Source organism: Anoplolepis gracilipes, chromosome 2 (genome assembly GCF_047496725.1).
Source record: "Anoplolepis gracilipes chromosome 2, ASM4749672v1, whole genome shotgun sequence".
NCBI classification, from domain to species: Eukaryota; Metazoa; Arthropoda; class Insecta; order Hymenoptera; family Formicidae; genus Anoplolepis; species Anoplolepis gracilipes.
The window spans coordinates 19,171,891-19,197,502 of NC_132971.1; the positions used below are offsets into that span (position 1 = coordinate 19,171,891).

Genomic DNA, 25,612 nt, shown 5'->3' on the forward strand with positions numbered 1-25,612 from the left:
TCGTGAAATATCATTTGTTGCTAATTACTTTGGAAACTCGAAAATTTTTATATACAAATAGAAAATTGTGAGATAGTTTTATTTAAAAAACTATATAATAAATACTTGTAAATATATTATTAAAAGAGATGCATATCTCAAATATAATAAGAAATATATAAATGTATTATTAATAGTTATATATGAAAAGAAAATATATTTTTCGAATTTATGCACACAAAGTTTAAATAAAAACACGAAATGTTTATTCTTAATGAATATGTGTATTATTTTATATCGGTTTAATCGTGCCCAACCTAATAAATTTTTTTTTTTTACATTTTGTTAAAGAAAAATTATTTATTGGAGTATGTAAATCGTCTGTTAATTTCCAACATTAATTTTTCCCGCGATACGTAAAAAAACTCGCTTATCAGATTCGACCAAATTTGACTCGAGATGGTGGGGGAAGCACGATGCGCGTGGCACCAATCGCATAAGACCACGACGCAATGGCGGCGTGGCTGGACAGTTTTGTGTTATCGGGTGGTTAGGTGTCATTAGGTTTTCTCGTCGTGATCTCGGAATAATTTTCTCGTTTAGAACGTCGCTTCGTTGAAATCGGTGAATTAATTTTCCTCTCAGTCATGCACGGTCTTCTGATAATGGTACTGTTGGATTTAACCTTTGACTGTAGGTATTCCTAACCTTTCTCATAAAATTTAAATAATTGAACATATCTGACTTTGTGCTCGCATGCAATTGATAACGGCGGTTTTTCAGTGGTCGGAAGTGTTTCTCAATTAGAGATCAATAAACATCTAGAATACGGCAGGGAATTCCTGGCGAAGGGCCAGTTACAGGACGCACTATCGCATTATCATGCAGCTGTTGGTAAGTTGAATTAGATATTGCAACGCGCGCTCGATCTTTAAATTGCATCACTAAACGAATTTAATTGATGACTAAATTGTGCCAGCGTAGAAGAAAAATAGAAAATTAATAAATTTTTTTTTTCAGAGGGAGATCCGACCAATTATCTGACATATTATAAGAGAGGCACAGTTTATTTAGCATTAGGTAAAGCCAAATTCGCTCTCCTTGATCTTGATAAGGTTTTAGAATTAAAGGCAGACTTTACACCAGGGAGATTACAGCGTGGTAACATTCTACTCAAGCAAGCTCACTTTGATGAGGCTGAAATAGACTTTCAAGATATCGTATGTTACTTCTTATACATTTCGTATATGAAATTATAGTTTGTATATAGAAATTTATCCTTGTTTCTCTTATTCCAGTTATCTGTAGAGCCAACTAATACGGATGCCTTGAATGCCTTAAATAGGTTATACGCAGCTAGGGAAGAAACGAAACTAGTTGATGTGATGATATACAATGGTGATCATGCAACAGCTGTACAGCAGATCACTCGAATCCTTGAAGTATGTCCGTGGTCCTCTCATCTTAGAGAACTAAGAGCAGAGAGCTATCGTATCCTTGGAGATTATATGAGTGCTATATCTGATATACGCTCAACCACAAAATTGCTGTCTGATAATACAGAAGGATTCTTTAAACTCTCGACATGGTTGTATCGTCTCGGACAAGTTGATGAGGCACTAAGGTGAGTAATTAGCCATATATATATTGCTAATAAAAAAACGAAAAAAATAAAATTTGGTTTATTCAAATCTGACATAAATATTCAGGGAGATTCGAGAGTGTTTGAAACTTGACCCAGACCATAAACAATGTTTCCCATTTTATAAGAAGATCAGAAAGATTAATAAGTTGCTACAAGATGCAAGGGCAGCACTAGAGGATACAAAGGATTATGATACATGCATCGATTCAGCTGATCGTGTATTAACGCAAGAGCCAAATGAAAAGAATGTACAGTTTACAGCTTTTCAGTATCTTTGCAAATGTTACACGGGCATTTCTGATGCAACTCATGCGATCGATAATTGTCAAGAGGCATTGAAAATCAAAAGAGAACCGGATCTGATTTGCGACAGCGCGGAAGCTTATCTCGCCGCGGAAATGTTCGACGATGGTAATTTACATCTTTTCAGTTCGCGTATTTTATAACGATGAAGCGTGTATATGAGGTTTTCCATTTTAGATGATGATTGTGTAATGTAATAAACATATTGTTTTTTCTTTTTTCAACAGCCATTAGAGAATATAAGGATGCCTTAGAGATAGAACCGAATATGCAGAGAGCCAAGCAAGGATTGCAAAAAGCGCAACAACGTCAGAAACTGTCGGAAAGCCGAGATTATTATAAAATTTTAGGCGTATCGAGAAACGCAAACAAGCGAGATATTATTAAGGCGTATCGTAAGCAAGCACAGAAGTGGCATCCTGATAATTTCCAAGAAGGCGAAGAGAAAAAGCGTGCACAGAAGAAGTTCATTGACATTGCTGCTGCCAAAGAAGTTCTCACAGATGATGAGAAGAGAGCGAAATTCGATCAAGGCGAGGATCCTTTAGATCCGGAGTCGGGTCGACATCAGCAGGGTTTCAATCCCTTCCAGGAATTCCATCACTTCCATGGTTCTCCCTTCCAATTTAAATTCCACTTTAATTAAACGCGTCATAAAATCTCATAATAGTGCAAGTATTATTCTCGAATTTTAACGTCCGTCACTTCAAAAGCGACGGTAGCTTTATTTCGCCCTAGCCCGAATTTCGTTTTGCTACGTCGTCGATGGAGATCGCGCGTGTTTAACCTGTCGGACAAATTCGGGAGAATTTTTGTAATTGAGCAAATCGATGAGTCGTTAAACACAGACCAATGGCTATCTAGCGATACCGGGTAACGAACATATCCCGGAACGCGTTTAATAAGAGATTCAAAAATAGACTTTAATCGCTCACTATGTTTACTGCAAAAATTATAATACAGTACTCGCTCTATCTAGTACATGCATACAGACTGAACGATGAATATAATATATTTCAATTCATATAAACATCCGTCGGGCATAATTTTATCATTGTACTATCGATCTGTATACTATGCTACTGATAAAATTGTGATTGTTCCACGTGTTGCAGTACACACGGATGGTATGTACAGTAATCATCACACTGCCACTGATTATTTCAGCGGCTATTCATTTTTAGCTTGGAAACGTGCAACAATTAGATCGAATTCGAAAGATATTGCACATTTATCGAGTATGAATATATTTGATCAATATTTATATTATTACTTTTGCGCATACAGTATTCGTACTCGGTAATGTTCACATAATGTGTAGCTGTGCGTTTGCATGAGTGTGAGTCAAAACTTTATGTAAATACTGTATTTCTGAGATATTTGTTTAAAAATATATTTGAATAATTTATATATCATTACAGAGATATATTGAAATTATTAATATACATGTAAAGAAAGCGTAAGCGATTATTAAAACGTCGAACTTTGTATTGTTTGCTCAGGCGCTAAAGTTCTCATTTTTTGTCAATTTTGTTTTGCTAACTACTTTTTTTCTTTTTTTTTCATCAAACGCTCTTTCTGTTTGCTTAATTTCTTTCGTTTTCTCAATCGTTTTAGTAAGTTTTTGTACTTTCCTAATTGTTGTCTTACCATGTAACCTCTCCATATCGATTGGATAATAGTCGCAGCTCTGTTCAGCTTCGCTTCTTCCTGCAATCTTTCTTCTTCGGCGATGCATTCTTCGATCAATTTTTGTTGCTTGTCTATCAAAGCACGCATTTCTTCCATTTCTAATTTTTGTTCTTCTATAAGATGCTATCAAAACAAAAATGCAAACTTGTAAGTAATCTAAAAATTTGAAAATATACTATCATTTACATCACATTTTTTTATGTTATACAATTTTGTTTGACTTTTTTTTAGATTTTAATAATTATATTTATTTTTACTTATATATATTTTTGACGCTCGGAGAGAGAAAGAATCCTGATATGCGAATAAATAATGTTTTTCTATTGCTATACTAAAATATTACTACTCTCTTACATTAATCTTCGTATATACCTTTAACTCGTCGATTTTCTGTTGCTGTTCCACAATTTCCTCGTTATATCTTTTCGTCCACATAGCTACCTGCTCTTCTTTCTCTTTGATATCTGCCTCTAAGTAAGCGTTCATTTCCGCTGATGTAATTTGTTCCGCGCTATGTTCCTTCGAGTAGTCGCTCAATTTGTTTAATAACTCTTTCTTTTGTAGGAACAATTTGAGTTCCTGTTGGTCTAATCTGGCCTTCTCCCATCTTTCCGCGTAGCCTAAGCATAATATCGATCAAGAATCGTATTTATATAAATACATGTAAATGATGCATTTTACCTAATTTTCCGCTGTTTAAAAATATCGCGTGGTCAACTTGCACGTCGCTTTCCTGCGTGAGTTTTATTGTGTTTTTTCGGTCCTCTTCATTCGCTTTCTTGTTAGATTCCAGCAGTTCCTGGAGTTCCTTAGCTTGGCTGAGCCAGATATCGGTATCTGCTTCGAGATTACGTTCGCCTTCCTGTTTCTTTGCGATATTATTAATTTCTTTTTGCAGACTATCGAATCTGCGATTGTTTTTTATGTCGTGAAGAACTCTTTCGAGGACTTGGTACACATAATTCCTAAATACAGATTCGTTAAAGGTGTGCATGAAAATTACGAAAGATTTAATATATTTAAATATTATATTTAAATATTTAGTATATTTAAATATTGTATTTAAATATAATACATATATGTATAAGCACACAAAAGTTCTGAAAAGGATATTTTGGAATATTATTTTATTTTTGTTTGTTTTTAAATTGTTAAAGACATTAGAGCATGTCGAGTTTACATCATTATTTATTATGTATTAGAAAAATGTCAGTGTGCGCCTTTTTGCGCACCTATCCCTTTGCATTTTTTCAGCCTCTGTAGGTACGATTGGTAGCAGACCCATATCTTCTCTGAAGATCCTTCTAGGCTCATCGGGCACTCCATACATCTCGTCGATCGTCTTAAACGTGTCATCCCAACGTGGATCAACCTTGGCCGGTATCATGAACCCTATTATGGCGAGCTGATCTAAACATTCTTGGAGGACGCATGATATAGCAGCCGCTTCCAACGGAGTGAACGAGTCGGTCGACGAAATTTCCATCTTCATACTTTGCACTCCGATATTCTCTGAATTTTCTTTTTTCGATGCATCCTCAAGCGACTCCACAGATTGATCCGAAGGTGTTATTACAGGCGATTCAATCAGACGTAACGGCTGAATAATAGATGTTATTAACATGCGAGACGAGTTATGCTGAAGATTATTTAAATCAAGTTTAAATTTAAAGTTGACAGTAAAGTGATCTTTTCAGCAAGATGGATTTCTCATTACGAATTATGTTTCACTTTAAAACCTTGCATATTATATATGTGTAGAATGACGCATTTAATATAAAAAAATACTTTTTTTAAATTTGAAATCGTGCATCAAAAAGTACCAATCGGTAGTCGAATTTTTTAATTTTTCAAATTGCGTTTACAGTTTATGCCATGGATTTTTTTCCATATATAATTTAATATTTAAATAATTCTGTTTAATGTAATTTTTATCTTTGTTACCTTATGATGAAGTTCATTAGCTGTATCCAACGTAGTTGGAATATTAGATGATAAAAATATAGCTCCACGGTCGGTGATTATATTTTCATGCTGTTTCTGTTTTATTAATTTTTCATCTTGCAATGTTGCTGAGAAAGTCTCGGAAAGAGAGTTTTCTTTAGCCAGTTGCCTCGTGTCTTCAAGTTCGTTATTTTTCTAAATATGCATTTATATATGTACTTTACTTTATAGATATAATTTTCTCTCTAACTATACATTAAACATTTTTCATTATATGTAATATAAGTATAATTAAACTTTGATTAATTCTATTTATATTGATTTTCACTGCGATATAACATTAATCTTACTTTTTTGTCTTTAATGTTTATTTTAGAGACTTTGTTCATATTTTGCATGAACGTGTCGGCTGTCTGTTTCAATGTTTTCTCAACGGCACGTCCATCCGTTGACGCATCGTCGACGATGATTACATTCCTACGAGCTTGTTGAGCAATTATCGACGATAATCTATTAAGCGCAATATCCTTTTGAAATGCTTGAGGTACGTCTTGAGATACTTTTAGTTCATTTATCATATTGTCAGGTTGTGCTAATAATATATAACAGTTATACATAATATTAGGCCATTTTATATCAAATTAAAAATGTTAAATAAACAAAAATTTAGATGGAAAAAGTTAAATATTAAATAAAAGTTTAAGGAAAAGAAAATCGATTTTAATATTATTAAATTATCTCAGAAAATTATTAAATTATTTAAATACTAATTATATTGCGATATTCACTGCTAATCAATATCTTAAAAATTATGACATGAATAAAAATAGTTGTATCGTTAACAGAAATTTAACCTACGAATTTTACCTTTCTGTCTCTTTTATTTTTTCTCGTCAATTAGTACATCTACCAGAAAAATACATAGTGTGAGAGCGCAAAATATTGGTACAGAAATCTTGGGTTTAATTTCCTCCCAAGTCATATTGTTGGATCGAATTTTTGCTATTGTCAAGTTTGTAAAAATTTGAAACTATATAGAGCGGTAATCTCGAACAAAGAAAAATCTCGAATTCCATATGAACGTCACAAGCAAAGATCATTTCATATTTATATATAATAATTAATACGTACGTTTTTTCATATTTTACAAATAAATATTATTAATGAAAAGAAACATTCTTTCTCTTTGCTTGTCACATTTAGGATCTCGTCAGCTGTATTGAAAATAAAAGTATATTTAATAACAATGATACATTATTTAGTCTACAAATACATTAGATAAATACGAATCGGCAATTTTTTTCATTTAATGACTAAAATCTTTGAACACGTAATATTATCTTAATAACTATATTTAAGGAGTATAGTGCACCATCAATCATTCTACAGAATATGACAAATAATGTAATCTTTTTTATTGGCATATTAATCGAAAATTTATTTTAATTCGTATATTTCTATATAAAAAAATAATCAAAGTTATATAGAAACTTAAATAAAAATTAATAATAACAAATTTTAATGTAGTTTATATAGATCCTAGTTAAGGATTGATATCGCGTGCGCGATATATTTTTGTACTTGCTGCTTATATATACAATATATATCATATTCAAAAATTCATTAAAAATTTTAAATTTATTATACCTTAACAACAAATGTAAATTTCATTGCAAAAATAATTGAATATTAACAAGATTTAAAAATTGGCATTTTCTTTAAAAGTTGCATCTATCACGCAAAAATTCATTAGATATGATATTATTTCTTCTCCTTACTTAATTTACTAACAATAAATTCTAGTAATCACTAGTTTTTAAAATATTTAACGCGTTTTATAGTTCAATAATACTTTGCTATTCTCTATAGCTGCTCTCTTTTGCCTACGGCTCTTACTTCATTTCCTATTCTATGCATTTTACTCGTTACAATGTGATATATCACTTCATTTTACATAATATGGCTATTGTCATGGTAATAATAATGTAAGAGCCTTCGTAATCTATATAGCTTATTTTATCGCGTTTACATACATTATATTTCAATGCAAATTAGTTATAACTACGCGGCTGTAAAAGCGCATTAACGTTGATCGATATAGATTTTCATTGCATGTATGTGTGTGTATATAATTATGCATATATATATACCTATTATAAGGCAGAAGTTATTTGTGTAGGGCAAGCATTCCTCGTTGCTCCAAAATAAATTTCTACATTATGACGTTGAATAGATCTTTTTTCATGATTGAAAATGCTATTATTATCAACTCAACATTTAATGTGAAATATTTTGATTATACGCTCTAAAAGGATCTGTTACTCGCGTAAGAACAATGAGTGTTTATTTTTAAAATATTGACACTTTACACGAAGTAACTGGTATATTCATGGGGCATTACACCTCTTCTAGGATAGAACGTATGACTCGTGGAATATTCTAAGAGATTTGTGATCGAACTCATGTAAATGTCGGCAAATCTAAACAATCTTCTGGAGAAATAAGTCGGGTTATGATATGTTCTGAATACTGAACCAAATTGTTTGTTGAAGACAGATTTGATCTCGTTTCTCAGTTCGTCCCGTTCTTTCATCCATTCGTCTAGCTCTTCTTGTACTTCGGGTCCCTCATAATCCTGATGTTCCTCAATTACACCAGTTAACATCTGAAGCCAGTTAGCATTTTCTTTGAACTTTGGATCATTTAAGGTTTCAATTTCATGCTGTAACATAATATGCAATTATTTATACTTTGTATATTTATATTATATTAATTTTATAGCTTTAATATTCTTTCGCGATAGCAAATTTGTTTTCTTCAGAAAAAATTAATAAAAATTTTGTTTAAATTACCGTTAATTCTTTAATTATAGCACCCGTTCGCCAACCATGTTCTAAAGTTACATCCGCCAAATCACTGTAGGGATGATCGCCAAAGTACAATACTTGATGCCCTCGCCATCCAGTCATATCTTGAAGTTGTTTAACTGTTCCCTAAAATAATTCATCATTATTAAAAATGTGTAATGTAGTTTTGCAAGTGTGTAATTTTCTAAGATATTGAAACAGAGAGACTCACTTCAAGATATATGATACCCTTGTTGAGCTTAGTGACTCGATCCCATAATTGTGTTTGTTTAACTTCATCATAAATTCTTAAAGGTCGTGATTCTTCGGTAAAAAATCTTGGTTTTCTCGCTTGAACAATCACTACATCGAAAAAGTCTTTCCAATTTTCACCTACCAAAAATTGCATACCTTTATTACTGTAAAATATTAAGAATTGTTTAATTATTATATATATTATAAATATTTTATCTGCATTAAAATTATTAATATTTGAGAAACGTACACAAAATGGAAAGGACTATTTGTGACCAAAAACATTTTCTTCTCAGCTTTTCGAAGTCGATCGAAAAATCTCCTCAAATCTTTATTCTGTTCTAGATATTCAGACACATTTTCCACCACTAGTTGATGCATTATAGGATGGCAGCTTTGCACAGAATTCTAGAAATTATACAACATTAATTGTATAAATAATTATCAGAATTACACCGGTTACAAGATAATACAGTTTACCTTAACGTCTCTAAACAATATCTCCGGATGATAATCAATGTGATTTTGCAGAAAGTACTCCATAACGTTGCACAATAAACCCATTTCCGGTACCGAAAATAAATCGGCTAATTGAACCATTTTCGTGCGATGTACACCATCCTTAAACAAATGTACAATTAGAATCTTTTCCAAAATTTATATATATATATCACAAACATTAATATATATATATATATATATATATATATATATATATATATATATATATATGTATATATATATAATACTCACCTTCTGCACAATAAAACGATCCATCATCAAAAATACACATGTTGATACATACAAATAGAGAAAGTTAAGCATTTTAAATATATTTTAAAGAGTTTTCTTTACAAATAAAACAAATTGTAAGTTTTAGAATCGTTATTTCTTTTCTCGTAGTATAAAAGAAAGAAATTTTAAGGAAAAATTCTTGATAATTAAAAAAAAAAAAAAAAAAAAAAAAAATCTCTTATCAACTCGTAAAAAAATAATTTTGCATATTTATATAACAGATTTACAGCTTTAAGCAGACCATGCATTGTTTTTATTTAGAAGGAAAATGCATCATGCCATTTCATGTTACATATACTTACTCTTTTAACGCGTTATTATATTTTTAATTTTAATTTACAATTTTCTCAATAATAAACTTACGTGAGAATGTTTGTGTGGTGCCTCCACGTAAGCTATTGGTATTATCCTATTTTTGTAGATTAGGAGGACTTCATCGTCGGGTACAGGATGCAAACCACGATAAACGGCACCCAATTGAATTTGCAAGAAACTGTCGAGTTTCAGCAAGAGACCCTTTTCGATGTCGTAATGGAGGCCTCGAACGGCGAAATCTTCTCTATATTCCAGATTGGCAATTCCCTCTGGATACTGAAGGGGCAATTAAATGAGTTTAAGCAAAGTTCAAGATGAAATTCTAATCGGAAATATAATTGTCTTTTGATTTGGCAAAAATTCTGAGTAGCTTTGAATAGTACTTTGAGATGAAGGCAAATGGGACAAAGTTTTGTACATACTTTTAATTCTTTCAACTTTCTCATAAAATATAAAGATCAAATATAGAGATTATATTTCCGACACTATATATATATATATATATATATGAGATTAAAGAATTTTTTAAATATTATACTTATATGATTAAATAATTTATTAAATAAAATAGATGCAAGATATGAGCTCGTGACACACATATACTTTTTCCTATCTACAATTAAACGTATGTATAATTAAAGACATATTTATAGTATAAAAATAATTTTTTTCATTTAAATTATTATGGTATAAGAGCACATAATTGTATTTCATTTAAAAGAGAATATATTAAAAAGAACACACACACAAGAAAATACATGGATATAAGCATTATGATATTTTTAATGAATAATTGAATTGATATATGTATCGCACAAATGTAATAGATACCTTATATTTCTTAATGAGCATGTCGCGTCCCAGATTGTAAAGTAAATAATCCATGGATGGCTTGTAACAGGCCAGCGTGTAATCGTAATCAAATCCATAGACCTGGACCTCTTTCAAATCAAGTTCATTGCAGGCAAATACACCTTTCGGATTTACATCTTGCGGGAGTTTTTTCGCTAAAATTGAAACAATATAAATAAATTGACAACACTACAGATACCTATTTGCAATTTTTAAAAAATTATGTTTGAATCGCATATCTTAATTTGATGTAATAAAAAAAAAAATCTGATCTGTAATAAATAATATGTAATAAAATAGAATTTATAATAAACTTTTTTTATATTTCGAAAGAGATTAGAATCTTCTAAATACATCGTTATTGTTCTTGATCTGAATTCCATGCGAATTTAAGGTCCTTAATTGGAATGATATGAGAACTACAGTTATTACTCTTTCAGACCTAATTGGCGATCAATTCGCGCGGTGCTCTCGTTTCATTCTACAGATACACAAGCTGATTTTCACTGTCCTAGATTTTTCTGCCTATACATTCGTCTCTGCTTTCGTCGTGCCGTGAGAAACCGATCTCCGATCTAAATCTAATCTGTCTCCGTTGTTCTATCCTTCGCTCTCTCTCTCTTTCTCTCTCTCTCTCTCTCTTTATTTCTCTTTCTCTCTTTTTATGCGGCCTCTTTATGTCGTTCTTTTCGGCGCCGTCGTAAATTAATTAATTAAGATGAATATCCGATGAGCTAAAAAGTAATGGGAAAAGATAGCAACCTCATCAATAATTTATACTTTTTTTTTATCTGTTCTTTCGAATAATTTATTTGATGTGACTTAGCACGTCTTAGGTCGTCTGTTTAGAACGATAAATATAGTATAACTAATAAGTTTGTCAACACGAACAATTTGGCACGAGATATGAGATACCTTTAATCTTAAATCTTGCGATGCATTATGTCATGTTTCTCACACCCGTAACAAATTTATGTGAATGTGCATCGGACTAAATGCTTTTCTTGATAAAACTTTCTGTTTCTATAATTTATTGACGTTCCGCGAATTTATGAATAATAATATATACGCGATCATTAATTTCTTAATTATATAAGTGACAAAATATGCGTTGTAATAGGGCTTTGATTTTATTCCGTATTTCGAATATATATGTAAATGCTCAACGTTCATCCATTCCCTTTCAGAAAAACGTTTACTAAGAAACCGTTTATACCTTTAAATTCGTTATTATAAACGAAACGTATAAATATTTAATAAACGTTCAATAAATGTTTAATAAACGTGAAAATATTACGTTTTAATAAACGTTTTTAATAAACAAATATCTTATATACTATAACGTATTATAACGTGTTTTTATTTAAACGTATAATAGCGGGCCTTAATTTGCAATTTGTACAATTTGCATTTAAAATCGCGTAAAGAAAAAAAAAGATTTCTTTTTACAATCATCAAGGCATGTAATCGGCAATATTGAACGTCCTTCAAAGGTATGTTGTGAATAACAGGAAAAGACTAATCGTGCACGATAATAGTTACTCTCGAACACGTGGCGAAATACTCGGCAGCATGCCAGAATCGCAATGAATTTCCTCATCGTCGCCTAAAAATACTACAACACGAAATCTCTCTTATCCGCATAAAAAATTCGAGATTTAATTAAATCTTGTCCCTTCCTTCCTAAATACGCGTAACGGCGCATCCCCCTCTGAGGGGTGACAAATCCGCGTGCCAATAATAGTAATTCTTTCGACATGCGCGCCGTGTCAAGGTCGCACGCGCGCATCTTATCGATATATCGAACGCGATGCGCGCACACGTCGTGAGCGCGAGACGGAGACTCGCGCATGCGCGGAATCGTGCGAGCGAGACGGACGTATTTAGACGTCGAACGTCGAACGACGCGGATGACGCGGACGACGCGGCGACTGGCATGGCCGCGGACCGCCGTTTTGATACTCACACTTGCACTTGTCGAACGTTCTCAGATAATTCTCGCGCATAACCTCGCGCGACACTTGACCACGGTTGAGGGCGCGATCGCCCACCACGCGTCTCGACCCTCCACAGGACCCGCTGATCTGACATAGCCGCGCGAGACGAGTTTCCGCGGCGCGACAAGTTGTCACGACGATCCTCGCGTGGAACATCACGGACGATTGGCGGGCGCGCGACGCGACTGTCGCGGCGGCGCGCGGCGATTGGCGTTCTGCGCGGGCGGCCGATTTGAATCGAAGCGCCGTCACGAACTAAGGAAAGGAACGTAAGATAGATAACTCGGTAATCGGAAGTTGAAGATGATTGGCTGTGCCATTTGGTTACTATCTCATTTTCATATCTTCGCGATTGATTGTCCCGCTGTACGTCGCGTTTTTATTGGTCGACGCGCTCGATGCGCTCCGTCGATTTCATTACGTCGCGTAGGTGACATTCCCTTCTCGATTGTTTATTATCTTCAAGGCCGCGCGCAAAGTGCCCGCGTAAATCACTGTAATTGCGCGCGCGATATATATACGGAATATTATTTATATAACAGGAGGGTTATTAAGCGTGTTAACTGCTATTTGTACTCAATGAGTTTAAACGTGATATACATCGATACGATGAGAACATTATTTAGAAATCGCAGCGTCTCTTATTGCGGGTATCGTCGAGTACGAAGTGGCTATTTTAAGGTAATATTTTAAACATTCTGAAACGCTCTCAAGAAAGTTTTGAGATATCTTAAAATTTTCTGTTCTTTTGTATTATTAGATAACACCTTTGTGTTTGTGATAAAAATACTTTAAATTTTAAAGAGATGATTTTTAAGAATTATACGAGACATTTAGTGAATATTTTAAAATTTTCTTAGGATGCTTTAATATTATTTATTATATTTATACTGTAAAATGATTCTAATCATCAGATTTTTCAACGACATCTTTCGTTATGATTTGCATTACTAATTACTTTTATCATGACGAAATGATTCGGGATAAACAGGCTTTATTATAATGATATGATAGCATTCTTCATCGATTTCTGTATTTATTCCTGTCATTTTATTCTCATTTATTTCTTCCCTTTCTCGAATATTCAAAAAATTGCTTAAATGAGCTGTATTTCTGGGAAAGAAAAAAATGTCACATTTCTCCTTTATTTTATTCTCAAATGACAGAGTAAAATTGATTGGTTCAATTCCAAGCTATTAAAATACTCGTGCATTCTAACGTGCTACGTGACGTTAGATATCCAATTAGGGTCGGCCGAATGTTCGAAACGCTTTGGCGCTTTTAGAAAGCCAACCGGACGATATCTGCCCGCGGGATCTGTATTCTGTGGCTGATTCCCTTCCCCTTTATTTGCTTAATATTTTCCTCGCGCTAGCTCGAGAATTGGGTTAATTACCACACGAATCCAATCTGCGTGATTTGAATGCAGCGATCTCATGTGGAGGTTTTCTTTTTTTTTTTTTTTTGTGAGTTAAATACTCGGCGCCCGACGCAAATATATATATATATATATATATATATATATATATATATATATATATATATTCCCAGATATCCCTGCTGTAGCGTCCGCGTGCAACATATACGAGAATGTTCTAGGATAGATACTTAACACACTTTGCACCTGATCCTAATCGCGAGAAACTACCCGCGTGCGCTTGCAACCGGTACCGATTATACGTTTCCATATTTAATGGGTGGCCGCGAGCGGACAGTGTCGATAGTATGATTAACGATCGCGATTGTGTCATCCGTCCATTTCTTTGGTTCGTTTCTTTCGCATCCTCATGTTCTGCCGTTATCGATTTACTTAAAAGATCAGATAAAAAAGGCAGATAAACGAGTCGATTAGCTTAGGTGTAAAATTATAGGAAATCATCGGTTAATGAAATGGAAGGATGAGAGAATACGAAGGAATGAATTATACTGCGTGTTACAAGCGGCTTTTAAGCGATGTGCTTCGTACGATAATACGGCTAAACACCATCAAAGATATTTTGTAAAATAGTTCATTTTTTTATTTACGTATTCTTTGTCCTGTGCTACTTGCAACTATCGATACAAATGTAGTTGAAACAAGAAATCGCGCCGTGAAGTTAATAATCTTGTCGCAGAATAACACCGGCTTATGATATTCAAAAATGATTATTCACTGCGCTTTGATCGATGGATGTCGGAAGCTGCACAATTTTCCAACATATCCGCATCTAACCATCCTGCTGCTATTGGTGACACGCGACCTCATTACCTTAATCTAACGTAGTCTTGGATCCCCGGTCATCGTACTCTTCTATGATAATTTAATCGTACATATTCTCTGCGAGAGCATTATTTCCAGCGATCGATTACCATATCGGTATATAATTATGATTATGAATGTTACATAACATTTTTTTTATTATGTCTATCACTGATATTATAGAAAAAATAATAAAAAAATACATAAAAGATAAAGGTCAAAAAAGTAATACAATAATATTATATATATATATATATATATATATATATATATATATATATATACATTCTCTCTCTCTCTTTCTCTTATCACTCAGAAAAATATTTTAATAAACGTCATATTATAAAAATATACATATTTGACAAATGTATGCGGATATTTTTTTAGAGCCCTTTGATAAAAATGAGACGAATAAAATTACAAACTTTTACGATCGAATTTTTAAAATACTAGTCATCGAATTTCGACTTCAAATATACAATTTCACAGTATACAATCGAATTTTACGTTATAACAAAGTATGCGTACATTCACAATATTCTCTGTAAAATTTCCCATACATTTTCCGTGATACCCTGAGGCACTGAATGCACATTCTGCGTCTCGTATATTGACAGTTTCAGCAGAATCAACGTTGTTGCTGCTGAAGACTCGTTCGTTCGATGATCGCAAATTTTACATCGTGATTGTGTCATGTTAAAAATAGCAGCTTTATTTCACTCCTTTATGGAGAGTTAAATTTTATGCTTGCAACTTCCTACATTATTTAATGCTTTTCAACGTAATTTTATCCCTCCGTTGTATCAATTATTTCCGATTAATGTCAATTTGGTATTTCTAATCGTTATATTATATTTTTGTTATTTTTATGCTAGGAAGATAATTTAAAGTAAAATAAAAAAGTAAAATTAAAGTAAAATGTAAGAAATATTTATTAGAGGGAATTTTTGAGAAAGAAGTATTTTGGAGAAAGATAAATTTTGCGAGAGTGCTCGTTTTTCAAAAAATGCTTGAAAAGAATTTCTCGAGTGATTTATGAATGCTTCTATGAATGGTTCTTTCTTTTTTTGCCGAATTATGTACGTTTATATCTCGGTAATATTACTATCACATAGATGTAATGAGTTATGCGAGCGAGATACGCTAATTAGCTGATAATTACGCTCGCAATTTTCGATCTGCATTAATCTGTTACTTAATGGTTCACACTAATTTTAGCTTGCGGTCATTAAGCTCATCTATTTCTTCGCGGATCGTCGAATTTGCAGCGATACTCGGTAAACGCGTCCATTAATTAAGTAAAAAATAAATGAGAGTCACGAATAAGATTCAACCTATTGGTTTAACAATAAGTTAAAACTTTACTCATCTTTTTTACAAAAATAAATCGACGATCTTATAGTTATTTACAGAAATATCTTTAATGGATGCACTTTTTTCAAGCTGTTAATTTTGCTATTAATTATGTTGTTAATTTTTTATAAATAAAACAATGCTTTTTTTTAAATTGAATATAATAGAAACTAATAAGACAACATTGATAAACTAATTTAATATTCTTAGATATTTATTTCTCATGCATATGGTAAATGAAAAATTATAAAGGAATGTAACTCTTTCTTATTTGTATGATACAATTGGGACATTCAACGCTCTTTAGATCAGATCACTATCAAGCCGGAAGACGATGTTTTTAAGATTTTCTCCTGAATGCCTGAAATTGTGAATTGTATGCGTACTTCCTGTATAAAGATACTGTCGCATTTCCCATCACACGGATGACTTCTTGACTCGGTTTTTATCGCTCGCATTTTAACTCCTTACAGTTTTATAACAATTGCTCGTATTTGTCTTCTTGGTTAATTACAATCAGAGAGACCGTGTTAATGGTGCCTGGAGACTTTATGCGTACGGGAAGTGCGATTCTCTCTTTTAATGACAATGAAGTGTAATCTAAAACTCGGCATACGTGGATAATGCAAAATCGCTTAAAGCAAACACGTTTTTGCTATAACGTGTGTGTCTGAAACAGCAACTATATAATACAATAGCGATGAACGGTGATCGTTTAAACACAGAAACGGTTTTAAAATGTGTTGAATCATATCAAGGGCTTCAAATAAAATAACGAAAAAAAAAACATAAAAGTTAGTCAGAAAATTAGTTAAACATAAATGCTTTGAAGCATAATATAAAATCGCATTCCATAAAGCATAAAACTATGTTCCTTGGGCAATCTCTGAATATTTCAAAAATTAAAAAATTTGATATTTTTTTACTTTTTTAAAACGTTATTTGAATTATTTATATATGTGCATTTATAAAGCTAACTCTATAATTATATAGATTTTTATCTTAAATTTGTCATAATCGGAATTGACGCATTTTGCAATTTTTAAAATATTTTATTAGATACGCTTTAGTGCTGATAGAATACATTTTGCAATGTCTGTTATATTTAAGGAGGACACAAACCGCTAGGTTGTTTCAGTTTCAAGATGTAACTCATCTTCGGCTCACTGCTGATGGAAATTGCTTTAAAAGGCTCAAGTCTAATTAATATCTTTTCTCTATAGTCGCACACATTTAACGTGCACGTGCGACACGTAAAATTGCAGTATGCGTCACTCAAGGATGCGCGAGTGTGTGAGTGCGCGATCGCGCGCGAACGGCGCAAAGGTGGCGAAGAACGCAGATCGCTAAAGGCGCTGTTCCGGTGACCTACTCCGCGATTATCACTCACTGGTGGCCGATCGTCGATGCAAGTGCGTGAACGTTAACTAGTGTTGCCAACTATACCACACCATAAGAAAAGGAGGACGCTGCGACGCGGGGACGTAATCACGATATTGCGCGAATTGTCTTGTTTTTCGGGCATTTTCTCGGCGCGGTTCTATAATAGGTGCATTGAACTGACATTTGCCCGCAAAGATCGCGAATCATGATCATTTTACACTCTCAATCCAATTTATAATAATTTACAATGATTTATTATTTTTCGTTAGCATTATCTGAACTTATATTTTATAAAGAATATACAGTAAAATAAGCACAATATTATATATTGTAAACATCCTTGTTTTGTGCTAAAATACTTTACATAAATAATTAGAAAGTATTTTGTAGCAACACACAGGGGAAATTAATTTTCCAATTATAATAAAATGTTTCAACTGGCATTTTTTTATAGTCGAATCTATTATTAAATTATATGGGATGTTTTTTGATATTATTATGGGCCTTTAAGTTTCATACATCAAATTATTATACATTGATGTAAATTTTAAATTTTCGAATTCTCGAATAAGGACTTAATCTTTTTTTTATTAATATACTTTCTCTTTTACTAAAATTAATTTATAATGTATAACATACATATAGAATTACAGAGAACCATTTTTCCATTAAAATAGAGATAAAACAGCATGTTATTGATTTCTATTGATATCAGCTTTCGGATATAAAATATATAAATTAATTAAATCGTGTAGAAATTAGCCATACAATAATCAGCGAGTCAAGTCAGCGGCATAAAAATTCGAATCTGTTTTTCGGTCTCCTTCTTACAATTACTTCTCGTTATTAAATGAATGATGAATCCGGATCGCTGGCCGATAATCGTCGATTTCTGGCAAGAGTCCGCGCGGAGAAAGTATGGCTGATCGAAGGATGCTGCGATCGATCTGGGCGGCAAAGCGTGACCGATTCGTGAACATTGAACATGATTTTTTGATCGTGAAGTGTTTTTGCTCGTCTCGAGTTTATCCTATTTTTCGAGCGTTTACCGTAACCGTTGACTTTTTAGTGCAACTGCTATAAGTACATATATGATGTCTCTCTCTTTCTTTTAAACGATGATGCTATCTATCTATATGTCTTCTAACGGGTCTGAAAATTTTCTTCGAATATTAAATCATAACGGATTAAAGTAACAGCGAATTCGCAATTCGGGGATGAGTACATGACATTTATTGTACTCATGATGATTAAGTAAAGATTGTTAAATAAATACGGCATACTTTTATCGAATATATTCGGCAAATGAGGGCATTGTTTGGAACCTACTTAACATATATTTCCAACTTGTTTGCACAAGTGCGGCCGCGACTTTCTTATCGTGACGTCACTCTTACATTTATCGTGTGACTTGATGCGTAAGAAATTGAGCCATGCACCGTGTTTTATTGCCGCCTTCCTCCTTAAGCTATGCAAGATAACGCTGCAAGGGTGATAGCGTATGTTATCTTGCGTAGTTTAAGACTGCCAAGATTTGGCGTCACATACATGTGAATGCATGATTGATTCAACAAAAGAGCAGGTAATCAAAAGAAACACCTAATAATTCTTGTGATTTTTTAACGCTAGTTGCACGCGACAAAATAGGTCGGAAAATAGCAGGATATTTATCACTCAGAACAAGGCAAACAAGACGTGCAATTACCATCCCAGCAAGCGAGAGAGCAATGAACTGTAAGCAATAAACTGCCCTTTCAGTACAAGTAGAAATCTTCTTGTTAGGTTTCAATTGATCCCATACGTGTGAACTTTATATTAAAGTGTACTATATTTAAACCAATTTTTCATGTATCAGATAAGGAATACACAATGTTTAAGAAAGATTTTAAAAAATTTTAAAAATAGATTTGAAAGGGCTAAATATTCTCCGAAAATTTAATGAGCGTAAATATGTTAATTTGTCGCTTGAAGATTTTAAACATATATTGGAGATTTAAATATATAATGATATTATTATGAGGCACGACGAAACGACAACTCTCTACGCTTACCGGATGGAAAAACAGCCTTGACCTAGTCGGGTAAGCATGTGTCTGATCGACGTATCTGAAAATAGTATTTTATGACCAATTCGCTATCGGCAGAGACAATTCAGTTTTATACGTTCTAACCGCAGGCAGCACAATAGAAACGTATCATTGCAATAAGCAGCTGACGTAACAAGCTTTAAGTTGTACATCTCGCGTTAACTGATTCTCGTTTCTTTTGTCGTGTTTCTGTCTTGCATAATTGGAAGAAAAAAAGTAATGGTTGGGAAAACCCGTCTTACAAACGTGTGAGATAGCTTATTATCGTCTCATAGGACTAATTATTAATTATGTACTTTTTTAACATAGATGATAAAATTATATAATTAGAAATATGTGATTAGAAATATCTGATTTACAATTTAATGAAAACAATATAAAATACATATAATTATATATATATATATATATATATATATATATATATATATATATATATATAAAATCATCAATTTATATATTACGTATAGTTAATATGCATTAAATAGTTACTGTCGCATTGACGTTTAACACGCGACAATTGAATCAAAATATCGATATGTCAACTTTAACAGATTCGTGATTCGCGCGATTACATTAGATTATAATTCTCTAACCAAATAGAAAATTCTTCTAATCATTTAATTTTAATTAAGTTATTAAAAAGAGATTACATCTCTTTATGTACCTTAAATTAATTTATCATAATTTTTGCTATTATTGCTTAGGCAAAATCCTTCCTTTAAGCATAATTAGATTAAATTACAAAATACATGGTATACCATAGCAAAATGATTATAAAAAATATTATTGAAATTACGTATATTTTTAGCAGGGCATTAACACAAATACGAAATATCTCCTCCTCATTTTACGGTAACAAGTTATTTATGCGGCTCATCGTTGCGGCGCGATGCTATAATAAATAATTTCGATTAAAGGGCTCCGTTTATCACACAAATTCAATAGGCAACGCTTGCCCCGGCTTATAACCCCGCGACTACAGTGTGTTTCAATTAAAATCGTAATAGAATACATTATCACCTCTACGCCGAGTATAAATTTTCCCGAGTATAATAGTCGAAAATATTTCTTTTGTTTAACGAACGCGACTGTGGTTTTTAAAACGCAAATATGAGACTGAATGAATATTGTTTGTTGTTATTTTACATTGGTAATTAAACTGAAATTTTAGTCATGACAGAGTATTTTGCAAAATAAGATTTAAAAACAAATAAAAAGTTGGGATAAGTACAAAATATTCCGACGCTCGTTTACAAGAGGCTTGAATCTACAAAATTGAGACGCTCCGTAATCAGGGCTCGATTGAAATTTTCGTCAAGGGAAAGTCGGCTGGACGTTGGTCAAAGAATACGTTCCTGCTACTGATTTCCACCTTTTCTGGGCCACCCTGTAGAGAAAGAATATCGAGACGATAGAAGAGTCGTCGACGATCCGCATACCACACCGTCGAATGATCGTGCGACGACGTTACCGCACACAAACACGCATACGACACGTACTCGGGCTCGGTTGTTGTAGGCCGGAGAAGGAACGAGACACTACAAAGTGGCGTGCCACGGGAGTATGGACCTTGCGAGCGGTCAAAGTCGTGGCCTACTTCACTTCCTGGCTCCGAGAAACTTTCTCCTCGTGCCGCTCGTGCGTTCACGCGAGAACCGAGAGCGGCGGGGTATACACGAGATCGGAGGTACCGTCAAGATCGCGGTATTCCCGCGCTCGTCATCTCTTCGAGGATGATGTACGGTGGACGAAAATGTCAATCTAGCTCTAAAGACGAGTGTTCGCACTTTAGCGTTAAATGTTTGGCCGTGTCAATTCCAGTTTGATTTTCCTATGGGTAAACAGTCAAATAACTGTATTATTTATAATGAAAATTGATTCATTACAGAAAAATAATTGTAAATTTTCTGTAGAATTATGTGAATTTACCAGTAGCAAATTTGTGCAAGTTAAGTTTAAAATGTGGATTTCCTTATGCTATGTATAATTGATTCTTTTTATAGATTAATTTCTTTTTTCATTGTTTAGAAAGATATAAATATGATAAAGATATAGATGGATTTAATTTCATTTTTTTTCTTGAAAAAACTACAAAACATGTTTGACATTTATACATTTATAAAATTTTCCTCTTCAGTTAAATTTAATTGTGAATTTTTTTATGATGCTATGTATAAGTGATTGCTTTAACATTTTATAGAGTAATTTCTTTTTTCATTATTCAACAAGATATAAATATGATAAAAATGTAGATCTAATTCAATTCTTTTTCTTGAAAGATTTACAAAACATAATTGATGCTTTTATAAAACATTTATAAAATTCTTCTTCAGTTGTCAAATTTAATCTTTAATAAAATAATACTAAAATACAATATAGATAGATATGAGCTCGCATATTATTTCTGGAAAATGGATCAAGTCGTTGCTTTAAAACTTTATTTGAGCGATTCAGTTTTGATACCGTAACCATTCGAAGGATATTAATAATCCGCCGTTATCGGTGCTGAAAACGGTCTCTCATCATGTCCTGATTTTTGTTAATCGGCCAACATATAACTAAAAGTATTATTCGGAACGTTCCATTGGCCGAGTATCCGACGGTACATCCGAGTATGGGCCACGATCCATAAACCATGTGTACGAAGCGTGCACCACTCGCTTGCGCCAGGTCGATAATCCGCGAGCGACCAGCTCTCGCGAGGCAGTAAAATATCCCTGCGAGAGTATCGGACAAACACCTGAGAGAATTGGTACCTCTCGGAGTCGTAAACGCGTATCTTCGCTTCTCCTGGTGCACATTTCTCGAGAGGGGCAGGCCGACGAGTTTCACCGATTACCTTTCGAAAAGGTTGAACCTTGGCGGCGATATACTTTCGATATGTCCGATTCGATATTCGATGTCTGTTAGTTACACTTCGGAAAATTGCAGCTGACTGACGGCCCCGACGCGACGGGTTTCGGGCTCCCGATTGTAACCTGTTCGGGGCCAGAGAACGCCGCCGATCGCCATGTTCTGATTGCTTGAGGAATCAGAGCGTCCTCTCCGTGCTGGTCGGACTGATACAGATTTCGCAAGTCACTGTGATCTAGACGGTGCACCGACGATAATAATGCGCTGGTAATTAAGCATTAGTGTACGAGACATCTATCTTTGTCTCGAGTTTGATGATCCAGATTAATGTGTATTTTCGCAATTTCATTTTTCTTATGCAAATGGAAGTATTGTCGAAATATCGTTTTATTACGTGCAATATTATTATGCAGTATTATGCAGTATTTTTGTCCAGACATTTCGTATAATTAATCTAAAACTAATAATTCTTGATATGTTTGTTTTTGTAATATATATTTATAATGGAACAATAAAAAAAGGAAATTTTTTTCGTAAACACATACATTAGTAAAAAATTAGATTGCAATAGATTTTTAAAGTATTCTTCACAAATATATATTTGTCCTAAAATAAGAATCACGATATAATGACTGCGTACAAATTACTTAATCTAAAATAGATCGTTTCAATACACGATTATTCTGCAAAAGGATGCGAAAAAGAATAAGAAAAAATACACAATAATTGTGAACGTATACTAAATGTACAACACGCTAATGTGCATGAAGAGAATTTGCGAGTGAACGATTATGGTCCGTTCAAATTGATGGATAGGATAGAACGTATCTAGCCCCGTCAGTGAGCGAATATTCTGTTTGCGAATGCCGGGCACCAATCGATTCCGGATGCACTTCGCAAAAGCTGCGGGAGTGCTAGATGCGATTCTCCCCGCAGTATCGATGCGGCTCGAATTCCGTTGCGAGAAAAGCCAACTGCAATGCTATTGTTGGCGAATGCACTACTCGATCGTATTACGAAATTTATAGTAAGGGCGCAGAAAGAAGTGCGATACTTTCAACAGTTGAAAGTTCAATCGAGAGAAATAAAATGATGAAAAAATAAAGTTACTGTAGAACGTAAGACACGTCAACTAGTTGTAATAATTGTATAATTCCCTAGTTAAAATAATATATAAGTCTTTTAGAGAGGAATCATCATTTTATTTATAATCAAGAAAATAATATTTTTATCAAAATATTAAAAAAGTTTATTGAAGAAGAATGTTCGCAAAGATTACAGTTCGACAGCAGTTAAGCTCTAAAAATTGCAGTTTGATAGATGGGCATAATGTAAAAAATAAAAAATTAAACATAATTTATTTTATTCGATTGTTGATATCAAGGGTTATATCGCACAACTTTCATTACGTCAAAATAATATATAACAAAATCGTAATCCTGTCATATACTACTAGGTATCAAATGTTGCACATTAGGTGATTGTAGTATCCGACTGTGCGAATACTAGCCAATAAGATTGTGTAATATAACATTTGATATCAACAATAATTAGAATAAGTAGAATAAAAAAAGTTTTGTTTTTATAAATTATGTTTAATTTTATATTTTTGGTGTTGTGTCCATCTATCTAACTGCAACCTTTAAATCTTATTTTCGTTGAAACGAAATAAAAGGCTGCACTCTAAAACTTATACATATATTTGTAATCTACTTATAATTATCTTTGATTAGCACAAAAATTAATTTGAAAATCGAAAAATTTGAGAGTCGACTAAAGAAAAATTAGGAAGCATTATGACGTCATTCTTTATCGTCTAAAAAATTTCTTTGCAATATAATGTTAAAATATATAATTTGTCAACATTTATCTTGATATATTACGATATAATATAAATTTCTCTACATTTACTAAGAGGAGAATAAATTGAATTTTTCATTCTTTAAATGACACTTTTTTGGTTTTTTTTAAAGATTATAACACAGCGATACATAAGCGTAAAGAAAGAAATGTATAATTACTTAATTTTTGATTATATGTCTCCTATTGTCGATTCATAAGCTGCTTCCCGTATAATAATTTACAGAAAATACTGTAATCACTGTAGTAATAATGACAGTCATAATAGCGCGATGCTAAGTGTTTATCCGAGCTGTTATGGCAAGAATATATTATTGTAAGTTGATTACAAACTATTAATTCGGTAATGTAAGTAGATATTTTCGATCAAGCAAATCATTAGTTAAATTTTTGGAGAAAAAAATAATAGGAAAATCAAACTCAAAACATAAAGAAGAAAGGTGCAAAAATCAAAATAAATAATTATTACAGATATGTTCTTTTATTATATTATCTTACTTTCATTGAAATAAAATTACGGAATATTATTTATATAAATATTTACTTTTTATATTTGTATATAATAGCAATTACTCCTAAATGACAAATATGAAATTAATGGTCTATTTCGCGATGAACATCACTCTGCAAAGAAGTAAGGGTGTAAAATGACTGCCTTGGAAACTATTCTTTTGTATCGTAATTCGAAGTAAGTGTAACGCGACTGTGAAAAGACAAAAGAATTTAATAATCCCGACGCAATCTTCACTCGTTCTCGGGCATTTCTTCTTATAAAATATAAAGGAGCAAGTTCCACTCTTAATGTGATTTTAAATGAAAGGCGTTGAAGAAGAAGAAGAAGAAGAAGAAGAAGAAGAAGAAAAAGAAGGATAAGAAGAAGAAGAAGGAGTACACGCGTCATTTTATCGCATATCTCGGTGTATCTCTTATCCTATTTACTTGTAGAATCTTGATTCCGGATACGCAGGATGCAGCTGGTGAAAGTGAGTTCAGGGGCGTAGCCCGAGCGCGTTGTTGAAGAGATTCGATCAGGTCGAGTGAAAAAGCGATGTGGCCTTACTCGATCGTACATAATTACTCTTTAAATGAATTTTAAATGTAAAAATATGTGTCACTCTTATTTTGTAGAAAAATTTGTGTCAAATTTTATAACAAAAATTGCAAGCAAAGGGCTTTAAAATATTAAATAATATCCGCACACTATTTACATT

General features: G+C 32.9%; 3 protein-coding genes across 5 annotated transcripts; 1 reads left to right on the forward strand and 2 right to left on the reverse strand.

The window, feature by feature from the left end:
- The first annotated feature begins 477 nt into the window (after positions 1-477).
- On the forward strand, positions 478-3,342 carry P58ipk (dnaJ homolog subfamily C member P58IPK). Its single transcript, XM_072911079.1, has 6 exons — positions 478-672; positions 763-873; positions 1,000-1,199; positions 1,278-1,603; positions 1,689-2,035; positions 2,155-3,342. Exons 1-6 carry the CDS (start codon positions 627-629, stop codon positions 2,571-2,573), a joined length of 1,449 nt encoding a protein of 482 aa, XP_072767180.1. The 5' UTR covers positions 478-626; the 3' UTR covers positions 2,574-3,342.
- An 89-nt stretch (positions 3,343-3,431) lies between these two features.
- On the reverse strand, positions 3,432-5,827 carry LOC140676218 (uncharacterized). Its single transcript, XM_072911080.1, has 4 exons — positions 4,852-5,827; positions 4,301-4,584; positions 3,992-4,239; positions 3,432-3,742 (listed from the first exon to the last, which is right to left on the reverse strand). Exons 1-4 carry the CDS (start codon positions 5,241-5,243, stop codon positions 3,470-3,472), a joined length of 1,197 nt encoding a protein of 398 aa, XP_072767181.1. The 5' UTR covers positions 5,244-5,827; the 3' UTR covers positions 3,432-3,469.
- Positions 5,828-7,905: 2,078 nt separating this feature from the next.
- Nt5c (5' nucleotidase C) lies at positions 7,906-12,818 on the reverse strand. Of its 3 annotated transcripts, XM_072911078.1 has the most exons (9): positions 12,593-12,696; positions 11,069-11,360; positions 10,606-10,781; positions 9,823-10,050; positions 9,145-9,288; positions 8,915-9,072; positions 8,642-8,828; positions 8,416-8,556; positions 7,906-8,285 (listed from the first exon to the last, which is right to left on the reverse strand). In XM_072911078.1, the coding sequence occupies exons 3-9, from the start codon at positions 10,657-10,659 to the stop codon at positions 7,929-7,931; spliced, it is 1,269 nt and encodes a 422-aa protein (XP_072767179.1). In that variant the 5' UTR covers positions 10,660-10,781; positions 11,069-11,360; positions 12,593-12,696; the 3' UTR covers positions 7,906-7,928. The 3 variants fall into 3 exon arrangements, with proteins under 3 accessions (XP_072767179.1, XP_072767178.1, XP_072767177.1); XM_072911077.1 differs by lacking the exon at positions 11,069-11,360 and having other exon boundaries at positions 9,145-9,285; positions 12,593-12,818; XM_072911076.1 differs by lacking the exon at positions 11,069-11,360 and having other exon boundaries at positions 12,593-12,818.
- Between the last annotated feature and the right edge of the window lie 12,794 nt (positions 12,819-25,612).